Consider the following 12281-nt stretch of genomic DNA (forward strand, 5'->3'; position numbering starts at 1 on the left):
CGCATTTGGCCCATATCCCTCTATACCCATCTTACCCGTGTAACTGTCTAAATGCTTTTTAAAAGATAAAATTGTACCCGCCTCTACTGCTACCTCTGGCAGCTTGTTCCAGACACTCACCACCCTCTGTGTGAAAAAATTGCCCCTCTGGACACTTTTGTATCTCTCCCCTCTCACCTTAAACCTATGCCCTCTAGTTTTAGACTCCCCTCCCTTTGGGAAAAGATATTGACTATCCACCTTGTCTGTGCCCCTCATTATTTTATAGACCTCGATAAGGTCACCCCTCAGCCTCCTACGCTCCAGAGAAAAAAGTCCCAGTCTATTCAGCCTCTCCTTATAACTCAATCCATCAAGTCCCGGTAGCATCCTAGTAAATCTTTTCTGCACTCTTTCCAGTTTAATAATATCCTTTCTATAATAGGGTGACCAGAACTGTACACAGTATTCCAAGTGTGGCCTTACCAATATCTTGTACAACTTCAACAAGACGTCCCAACTCCTGTATTCAATGTTCTGACCGATGAAACCAAGCATGTCAAATGCCTTCTTCACCACTCTGTCCACCTGTGACTCCACTTTCAAGGGGCTATGAACCTGGGCCCCTAGATCTCTTTGTTCTGTAACTCTCCCCAATGCCCTACCATTAACTAAGTCTTGCCCTGGTTCAATCTACCAAAATGCATCTGAGTTTTGGTAGATTGAACCACCTGAAATGATTCTGAGGTTTGGAGAAATGTTGAAAAGTTTCTCAGCGAACCTTCTTGGTCATTGTGGCAGAAAACAGGTAGGTCCGGCGATCTCTCGGAATCACCTTCAGAATCTTATCAACCTGCAGAATACAACACAGAATAATCAGAATCAACTATCGGGGAGGGGGAACCGGACCCCCGGTGTCGGGGAGGGGGAACCGGACCCCCGGTGTCGGGGAGGGGGAACCGGACCCCCGGTGTCGGGGAGGGGGAACCGGACCCCCGGTGTCGGGGAGGGGGAACCGGACCCCCGGTGTCGGGGAGGGGGAACCGGACCCCCGGTGTCGGGGAGGGGGAACCGGACCCCCGGTGTCGGGGAGGGGGAACCGGACCCCCGGTGTCGGGGAGGGGGAACCGGACCCCCGGTGTCGGGGAGGGGGAACCGGACCCCCGGTGTCGGGGAGGGGGAACCGGACCCCCGGTGTCGGGGAGGGGGAACCGGACCCCCGGTGTCGGGGAGGGGGAACCGGAGCCCCGGTGTCGGGGAGGGGGAACCGGAGCCCCGGTGTCGGGGAGGGGGAACCGGACCCCCGGTGTCGGGGAGGGGGAACCGGACCCCCGGTGTCGGGGAGGGGGAACCGGACCCCCGGTGTCGGGGAGGGGGAACCGGACCCCCGGTGTCGGGGAGGGGGAACCGGACCCCCGGTGTCGGGGAGGGGGAACCGGACCCCCGGTGTCGGGGAGGGGGAACCGGACCCCCGGTGTCGGGGAGGGGGAACCGGACCCCCGGTGTCGGGGAGGGGGAACCGGACCCCCGGTGTCGGGGAGGGGGAACCGGACCCCCGGTGTCGGGGAGGGGGAAACGGACCCCCGGTGTCGGGGAGGGGAACCGGATCCCCGGTGTCGGGGAGGGGGAACCGGACCCCCGGTGTCGGGGAGGGGGAACCGGACCCCCGGTGTCGGGGAGGGGGAACCGGACCCCCGGTGTCGGGGAGGGGGAACCGGACCCCCGGTGTCGGGGAGGGGGAACCGGAGCCCCGGTGTCGGGGAGGGGGGAACCGGAGCCCCGGTGTCGGGGAGGGGGAACCGGAGCCCCGGTGTCGGGGAGGGGGAACCGGAGCCCCGGTGTCGGGGAGGGGGAACCGGAGCCCCGGTGTCGGGGAGGGGGAACCGGAGCCCCGGTGTCGGGGAGGGGAACCGGAGCCCCGGTGTCGGGGAGGGGGAACCGGAGCCCCGGCGTCGGGGAGGGGGAACCGGACCCCCAGTGTCGGGGAGGGGGAACCGGACCCCCGGTATCGGGAGAGATCTGGACCCCCGATATCGGAGAGAGGGACCCCCAGTGTCGGGGAGTGAATAGAGATGGAGGATTCAAACCCAACAACATGAGATTATTGCCTCTGACTCGCGGCTGTTCCCGGGGCAATGGCACCATCTGGTGGTTGTTACACAAATGGCAGTTTCATTCACTGTCACCGAAATCTCTGAGCAGAGATGAATGCTGCAAGTTGGGTTTTCTCCTGTTTTCACCCTCCCTTCCTGAAATTTGCACTTATATTCAGCCATATTGGCCTTGGGGATGTCCCAAAGTGCCTCACAGCCAATCAAGTCATTGCTGAAGTGTAGTCACTGTACGATGTGTGGCAGTTTACACAGGCAGATCCCATAAGCAGCAAAGCTTCATAACGGCTGTGTGACTTTGAGAAGTTTGCTGCAGAATAAACATTATCCCGGGACACGGGGAGGGGAGCAGTGAATCCCCCAGCACATCAGTACAGTTCGGGGGTCCTGGGGAGGATGGGGTGGTACGTAGGAGAGCGTTAATCTCCTTCTCTATCACCAGCAATCAGCAAGCTGCCCTGTCGGGCTGGACTCCGATCTCTCATCAAAATGAAACACAAGAAACCTCGACATCGCAGGTACCTCAGTCTCGAAATCCATGTTGAGAATCCTGTCAGCCTCGTCCATCACCAGGTGTTTGAGCGCGCGCAGATTAAACCCCTTTGTGTTCTGCAGGTGATCGATCAGCCGGCCCGGGGTCGCTGGCAAAGAGAGAACAACAGTGACAGCCTATCCACGGATAACCAGGATAAAGTGGATAACCTGTCCACTAACCACCCCGATAACCAGGATAACCTGTCCACTAACCACCCCGATAACCAGGATAACCTGTCCACTAACCACCCCGATAACCAGGATAACCTGACCACTAACCACCCCAATAACCAGGATAACCTGTCCACTAACCACCCCGATAACCAGGATAACCTGACCACTAACCACCCCGATAACCAGGATAACCTGTCCACTAACCACCCCGATAACCAGGATAACCTGACCACTAACCACCCCGATAACCAGGATAACCTGACCACTAACCACCCCGATAACCAGGGTAACCTGACCACTAACCACCCCGATAACCAGGATAACCTGTCCACTAACCACCCCGATAACCAGGATAACCTGTCCACTAACCACCTCAATAACCAGAATAACCTGTCCACTAACCACCCTGATAACCAGGATAACCTGACCACTAACCACCTCAATAACCAGAATAACCTGTCCACTAACCACCCTGATAACCAGGATAACCTGACCACTAACCACCCCGATAACCAGAATAACCTGTCCACTAACCACCCCAATAACCAGGATAACCTGTCCACTAACCACCCAGATAATCTGGTTAACCTGTCTACAGAGCACCGGATAACCAGGTTAACCTGTGCACTAACCGCCCAGATTATCAGGTTAACCTGTCCACTATCTTCCAGAGTGACAAGCACTGTAAGGAGCTTGGCCTGTGTGTCTGCTCAGGGTCCAGTGATTCATAGAATCATAGAATTCCTACAGTGCAGAAGGAGGCCATTCGGCCCATCGAGTCTGCACCGACCACAATCCCACCCAGGCCCTACTCCCACATATTTACCCGCTAATCCCTCTAGCCTACGCATCTCAAGATTCTAAGGGGCAATTTTTAACCTGGCCAATCAACCTAACCCGCACATCTTTGGACTGCGGGAGGAAACCGGAGCACCCGGAGGAAACCCACGCAGACACGAGGAGAATGTGCAAACTCTACACAGACAGTGACCCGAGCCGGGAATCGAACCCGGGACCCTGGAGCTGTGAAGCAGCAGTGCTAACCACTGCGCTACCGTGCCGTGGAAAAGCACAAGTCTGGACATCGAATGAGGAAAGTTCACGGCTCAGCAACAGACCACACCCCGGCACCCCCCACCCCATGTGGGTGTCACTGGCTGGGCCAATACTTACTGCCAATCCCTAAGTGCTCTGAACGACCCTTTGTTCTGGACTCCCCCACCATCGGAACATGTTGGTCTTTACTTCAAGGGGAATGGAATATACAAGCTGGGAATTGTACAGGACATCGGAGAGATCACAGCGAGAGTATTGTGCACAGATTTGGTCTCCTTATTTAAGAATGGACGCAAACGCGTTGGAAGCAGTTTGGAGAAGATTCAACTCGACTGGTAGCCGGTAGGGGGGGTGTGTTATCCTATGAGGGGAGGTTGAGTAGGCTGAGCCCGTACTCATTGGAGTTTAGAAGAATGGGAGGTGACCTTATTACAGGGGACTGGACAGGGTGGATGCTGAAAGGATGTTTCTCACTGCGGGGGAATCGAACAGCAGAGGACTCGGTGTAAAAGTGAGTTTCCCATTGAAGACTGAGATAAGGAGAAGAGTTTTCCGAGGTTTGTTACTCTCCGGAATCCGCTGCCTGGAATCAGAAGTGTAAATGTTTTTCAGGCTGGGCTAGCCGGATTCTAGGTTGACCAGAATTATCGGGGGTAGACAGGAAAGTGGGCAATCAAAGCAGACATGATCTTAGCAACTGGCAGAGCAGGCTCGGGGAGGGGCCGAATGGCCTCCTCACAACACACACAGTGGCCACTTTACAAAGGATCCGATTGCATGAGAGTGACCCCCAGCCATGAGAGTGACCCCCAGCCTCTGAGAAGCAATCCAACCACAGCAAAACCCTCAGGCGTAACTCAAACACCGAGAACAACATTTCACAGACAGGTTACACGTGTGGAGGATAAAGAACAAGGTCTTTAATTCTCCAGGTCACAGCCTACCCTCAGCTGCACTCACCATTCACTCCATCTCACTAAAGGATTCAAATGCAGGACAGATGTGTAGTTTGCAGACAGTGACACGGACTGAACAGAAAGTTCTCTCCACAGAAACTGACAGCTACTCTCGCTCAAGGTTAGTGGCTGGACACTTCCAGTTGGCCTCAGTACCCTGGGCAAGGGGGTGGTGAGTGTTAATTAGGTGGAGGAAGGGTTAGGAAAGAAACTGCGAGGGGTTTACTCCAATCTAATAGATCCTCTTAGAAAGTTTGCAGACCAATGGGGTGAAGTATAGTTCTGAGGCTCACGCGCACACAGGCACGCTCGCGCGCACACAGGCACGCTCGCGCGCACACAGGCACGCTCGCGCGCACACCGGCACGCACGCGCGCACACCGGCACGCACGCGCGCACACAGGCACGCACGCACGCGCGCACACAGGCACGCACGCACGCGCGCACACAGGCACGCACGCGCGCACACAGGCACGCACGCGCGCACACAGGCACGCACGCGCGCACACAGGCACGCACGCGCGCACACAGGCACGCACGCGCGTGCGCACACAGGCACGCTCGCGCGCACACAGGCACACTCGCGCGCACACAGGCACACGGATGGGTCAGACAGTGCGGGCACAATGTGGTTGCAGTGCCTGCGTGTCTCCCCGGAGGGGAGTGGGGTGGGGGAGGGGGGGATATAAAGACTCACCGATAACAACATGAGGCTTCTTGGCCAGAGCGAGACTCTGTGACATCATATCAATTCCACCAACGATCACCGCTGTAATAAAAATAAATCCATCAGATTGCGATTGGAAGCAGCATCTGCACCGACAGACTGAGCCCAACACAGTCAGGAGCTGAAATCTTTTGGGATTTTAACCAGAAAAGGGGCTGAATAAACACAATTTATGAGATTTGATTCCCTCTTTTAACAGGACACAGAGCGGGCGAATAGAGTTGCTGCATTGAAGGGCCAGCAGTTTATCGATTTACCCTTCCATTCCTGACACACTAACCTCACCACCAGCCCCCACCCCCCCAACTACCACCCTCCCCACCCCCAGGACCTTTCCCTGACCCACCTCCACTCCCCTAACATCCCCACATCAACTCCCCCTTCCTTCCAGTATCCCAAGCCTCACCTGACCCCAAATCCCCCCACCCCTCCTATGCCCCCCCCAACCCCACCATTGCCTCCCCCTCCAGTCAGAGCGACTCACCAGATTTCACTCCAATCGAGGAGCCCAAAGCTTCGAACTGTTCCGAGATTTGAAAGGCGAGCTCGCGAGTTGGGGTCAGCACAAGGGCAAAGAGACGCTGAGGTTTCTCTAACAGAGCCTGGAGGATCGGCAGGGCAAAGGCTCCCGTCTTCCCAGACCCAGTCTCTGCCAGACCAATAATGTCCCTTCCTAAAAGACAGGACAAAGAGAAACAAGGTTCACACAATATCCACTGACACAATACCCACTGACGCTAACTCCCCACAGACACAATCCCCACACAATACCCACTGACACTAACTCCCCACAGACACAATCCCCACACAATACCCACTGACACTAACTCCCCACAGACACAATCCCCACTGACACTAATTCCCCATAGACATAATCCCCACACAATATCCACTGACACTAACTCCCCACAGACACAATCCCCGCACAATATCACTGACACTAATTCCCATAGACACAATCCCCACACAATATCCACTGACACTAACTCCCCACAGACACAAACCCTGCACAATATCCACTGACACTAACTCCCCACAGACACAATCCCCACACAATATCCAGACACTAACCCCCCACAGACACAATCCCCACACAATATCCACTGACACTAATTCCCCATAGACACAATCCCCACACAATACCCACTGACACTAACTCCCCATAGACACAATCCCCACACAATACCCACTGACACTAACACCCCACAGACACAATCCCCACACAATCCCCACTGACACTAACACCCCACAGACACACTCCCCACACAATATCCACTGACACTAATTCCCCATAGACACAATCCCCACACAATATCCACTGACACTAACTCCCCACAGACACAAACCCTGCACAATATCCACTGACACCAACTCCCCACAGACACAATCCCCACACAATACCCACTGACACTAACTCCCCATAGACACAATCCCCACACAATACCCACTGACACTAACTCGGCATAAACACAATCCCCGCACAATACCCACTGACACTAACCCCCCATAGACACAATCCCTGCACAATACCCACTGACACTAACTCCCCACAGACACAATCCCCGCACAATATCCACTGACACTAACCCCCCATAAACACAATCCCCACACAATACCCACTGACACTAATTCCCCACAGACACAATCCCCGCACAATACCCACTGACACTAATTTCCCACAGACACAATCCCCACACAATATCCACTGACACTAATTCCCCACAGACCCAATACCCGCACAATATCCACTGACACTAATTCCCCACAGACACAATCCCCACACAATATCCACTGACACTAATTCCCCATAGACACAATATCCACTGACACTAATCCCCCATAGACACAATCCCCACACAATATCCACTGACACTAACTCCCCACCGACACAATCCCCGCACAATATCCACTGACACTAATTCCCCACAGACACAATCCCCACACAATATCCACCGACACTAACTCCCCACCGACACAATCCCCGCACAATATCCACTGACACTAATTCCCCATAGACACAATCCCCACACAATACCCACTGACACTAATTCCCCATAGACACAATCCCCACACAATATCCACTGACACTAATTCCCCACAGACACAAACCCCACACAATATCCACTGACACTAATTCCCCATAGACACAATCCCCACACAATATCCACTGACACTAATTCCCCACAGACACAAACCTCACACAATATCCACTGACACTAATTCCCCATAGACACAATCCCCACACAATATCCACTGACACTAACTCCCCACAAACACAATCCCCGCACAATATCCACTGACACTAATTCCCCACAGACACAATCCCCGCACAATATCCACTGACACTAATTCCCCACAGACACAAACCCCACACAATATCCACTGACACTAATTCCCCATAGACACAATCCCCACACAATATCCACTGACACTAATTCCCCACAGACACAAACCCCACACAATATCCACTGACACTAATTCCCCACAGACACAAACCCCACACAATATCCACTGACACTAATTCCCCATAGACACAATCCCCGCACAATACCCACTGACACTAACCCTCCATAGACACAATCCCCGCACAATATCCACTGACACAATCCCCGCACAATATCCACTGACACTAACCCCCCATAAACACAATCCCCACACAATACCCACTGACACAAATTCCCCACAGACACAATCCCCGCACAATACCCACTGACACTAATTCCCCACAGACACAATCCCCACACAATATCCACTGACACTAATTCCCCACAGACCCAAATCCGCGCAATATCCACTGACACTAATTCCCCACAGACACAATCCCCACACAATATCCACTGACACTAATTCCCCACAGACCCAAGCCCCACACAATATCCACTGACACTAATTCCCCACAGACACAATCCCCACACGATATCCACTGACACTAATCCCCCATAGACACAATCCCCACACAATATCCACTGACACTAACTCCCCACAGACACAATCCCCGCACAATATCCACTGACACTAACCCCCCATAGACACAATCCCCACACAGTATCCACCGACACTAACTCCCCACCGACACAATCCCCGCACAATATCCACTGACACTAATTCCCCACAGACACAATCCCCACACAATATCCACCGACACTAACTCCCCACCGACACAATCCCCGCACAATATCCACTGACACTAACTCCCCACAGACACAATCCCCACACAATATCCACTGACACTAACCCCCCATAGACACAATCCCCACACAATATCCACTGACACTAATTCGCCACAGACAAAATCCCCACACAATATCCACTGACACTAATTCCCCATAGACACAATCCCCACACAATATCCACTGACACTAATTCCCCACAGACACAAACCCCACACAATATCCACTGACACTAATTCCCCACAGACACAATCCCCACACAATATCCACTGACACTAACTCCCCACAGACACAATCCCCGCACAATATCCACTGACACTAATTCCCCACAGACACAAACCCCACACAATATCCACTGATACTAATTCCCCATAGACACAATCCCCACACAATATCCACTGACACTAATTCCCCACAGACACAAACCCCACACAATATCCACTGATACTAATTCCCCATAGACACAATCCCCACACAATATCCACTGACACTAATTCCCCACAGACACAAAACCCACACAATATCCACTGACACTAATTCCCCACAGACACAATCCCCACACAATATCCACTGACACTAACCCCCCACAGACACAATCCCCACACAATATCCACTGACACTAATTCGCCACAGACACAATCCCCACACAATATCCACTGACACTAATTCCCCATAGACACAATCCCCACACAATATCCACTGACACTAATTCCCCACAGACACAAACCCCACACAATATCCACTGACACTAATTCCCCACAGACACAATCCCCACACAATATCCACTGACACTAATTCCCCACAGACACAAACCCCACACAATATCCACTGATACTAATTCCCCATAGACACAATCCCCACACAATATCCACTGACACTAATTCCCCACAGACACAAACTCCACACAATATCCACTGACACTAATTCCCCACAGACACAAACCCCACACAATATCCACTGACACTAATTCCCCACAGACACAATCCCCACACAATACCCACTGATACTAATTCCCCACAGACACATACCCCACACAATATCCACTGACACTAATTCCCCACACAATATCCACTGACACTAATTCCCCACAGACACAATCCCCACACAATACCCACTGATACTAATTCCCCACAGACACATACCCCACACAATATCCACTGACACTAATTCCCCACACAATATCCACTGACACTAATTCCCCACAGACACAATCCCCACACAATACCCACTGATACTAATTCCCCACAGACACATACCCCACACAATATCCACTGACACTAATTCCCCACAGACACAATCCCCACACAATACCCACTGACACTAATTCCCCACAGACACAATCCCCGCACAATATCCACTGATACTAATTCCCCACAGACACAAACCCCACACAATATCCACTGACACTAACTCCCCACAGACACAATCCCCACACAATACCCACTGATACTAATTCCCCACAGACACATACCCCACACAATATCCACTGACACTAATTCCCCACAGACACAATCCCCACACAATATCCACTGACACTAATTCCCCAGACACAATCCCCACACAATATCCACTGACACTAATTCCCCACACAATATCCACTGACACTAATTCCCCACAGACACAATCCCCACACAATATCCACTGACACTAATTCCCCACAGACACAAACCCCACACAAAATCCACTGACACTAATTCCCCACAGACACAATCCCCACACAATATCCACTAACACTAATTCCCCACACAATATCCACTGACACTAATTCCCCAGACATAATCCCCACACAATACCCACTGACACCAACTCCCCACAGACACAATCCCCACACAATACCCACTGACACTAACTCCCCATAGACACAATCCCCACACAATATCCACTGACACTAATTCCCCACACAATATCCACTGACACTAATTCCCCACAGACACAATCCCCACACAATACCCACTGACACTAACTCCCCATAGACATAATCCCCACACAATATCCACTGACACTAATTCCCCACACAATATCCACTGACACTAATTCCCCACAGACACAATCCCCACACAATATCCACTGACACTAATTCCCCACAGACACAATCCCCACACAATACCCACTGACACTAATTCCCCACAGACACAATCCCCACACAATATCCACTGACACTAATTCCCCACAGACACAATCCCCACACAATACCCACTGACACTAATTCCCCACAGAGACAATCCCCACACAATATCCACTGACACTAACCCCCCAGGGATTGATGTGTGTGTCTCAGGAACCACTTTTTCACAGGCCCCCAAAACGCTGTCGAGTCTGTGGGATCTGCTGAAATTTTCAAAACTGAGGGACGGATTTCTGTGGTGAGGGGAAAGTTCACACTCAGGACGGTGAGATTTGTTTTGAGGTGAGGTCACAGGTGTGGAACATTGGGCAGGATTTTGCAGTCTCGCTCGGGCGAGATCTTACGGTCCCACCCGTGATCGGCGGAGAGTTGCGTTGTGCCACCCTCGCCCGTGCCCATTCCAGGGCAGGCGTGGTGGTAGAGTCGGGGCCTTTAACTCTGTTTCTCGCTGACCTGCTGAATATTTCCAGCATTTTGATTTGTGTTCAGGTTTCCAGCAGCGACAGGAGTTTGCTTTTGTGCTGATAGATTTCTGTTAAGCCAGGGTGTTGCTGCTCGTGGGCCGAATGGCCTCCTCTCGTTCCCCATTCGCCAAATTGCGAAATAAACCAGTAGAAAATGAACACCAGCAACAGTCTTTATTCCTCAATGCACCTCAGAGTGTCTCACAGCCAATGAGATGCAGTCACTGCAAACACGTGACAACCAATGTTACACAGCAAGATCCCACACACTGCAACGTGACACCAGCCACATCAATGCTTCAAAGATGTTGATAATGAGAACACGGCGGGTGTGGGGGCAGGATGGTCAGCCCTTGCTTCACATAACCCCACAGGATCATTAAACTTTACCCAAAGGGGGTGTTAACTAACACAAGAAGGTGCCCTGGGTACACGAATGGGAAAATCCCATATCTAACCAGCTGGATTGAACACTGTTACATTTCCGACCTTGCAGAGCAACTGGTAAAGCTTCCTGTTGGATTCTGGTGGGAGATTTCCATCCCAGCTGTTCACAGGCCTCACACAGAACATCCGTCACACCCTGGAGACACAAAACAGAGAGAGATCAGCACTGGTATCCATGCTCTACTGTCCCCCCCCCCGCCCCAGGTATCCGCACCCACCCACCCTCGCAACCTGGTGTCCCTCCTCTGGTATCCACGCTGTCTCCCCCCCACTATCGCCCCCCCCCGCCAGGATCAGCTACGCCCCCAGGATCCTCTCACTCTCCTACGGGTATCCAATCTCTCTCAACCTGGGGTTTCCGCCCTCCCTCTCCCCGGGTGTCCGCCCTCCCTCTCCCCGGGTATCCTCTCCCTCTCCCCGGGTAGCTGCTCCCTCTCCCCGGGTACCCTCACCCCCTCTCCCCGGGTGTCCGCTCCCCCTCTCCCCGGGTGTCCGCTCCCCCTCTCCCCGGGTGTCCGCTCCCCCTCTCCCCGGGTGT

The 12281-nt window shown here is 52.9% G+C and overlaps 1 protein-coding gene across 1 annotated transcript; it reads right to left on the reverse strand.

The window, feature by feature from the left end:
- Positions 1–712: 712 nt before the first annotated feature.
- On the reverse strand, positions 713–11888 carry ddx47 (DEAD (Asp-Glu-Ala-Asp) box polypeptide 47; the record flags this gene model as incomplete). The annotated part of the gene is made up of 5 exons (XM_078208914.1): positions 713–832; positions 2613–2731; positions 5508–5579; positions 6022–6210; positions 11786–11888. Coding segments are annotated over 5 exons (564 nt in total), but the record flags the coding sequence as incomplete, so codon positions are not given.
- Positions 11889–12281: the final 393 nt, after the last annotated feature.

Source organism: Mustelus asterias, unplaced genomic scaffold (assembly GCF_964213995.1).
Source record: "Mustelus asterias unplaced genomic scaffold, sMusAst1.hap1.1 HAP1_SCAFFOLD_4792, whole genome shotgun sequence".
Taxonomy (NCBI): Eukaryota; Metazoa; Chordata; class Chondrichthyes; order Carcharhiniformes; family Triakidae; genus Mustelus; species Mustelus asterias.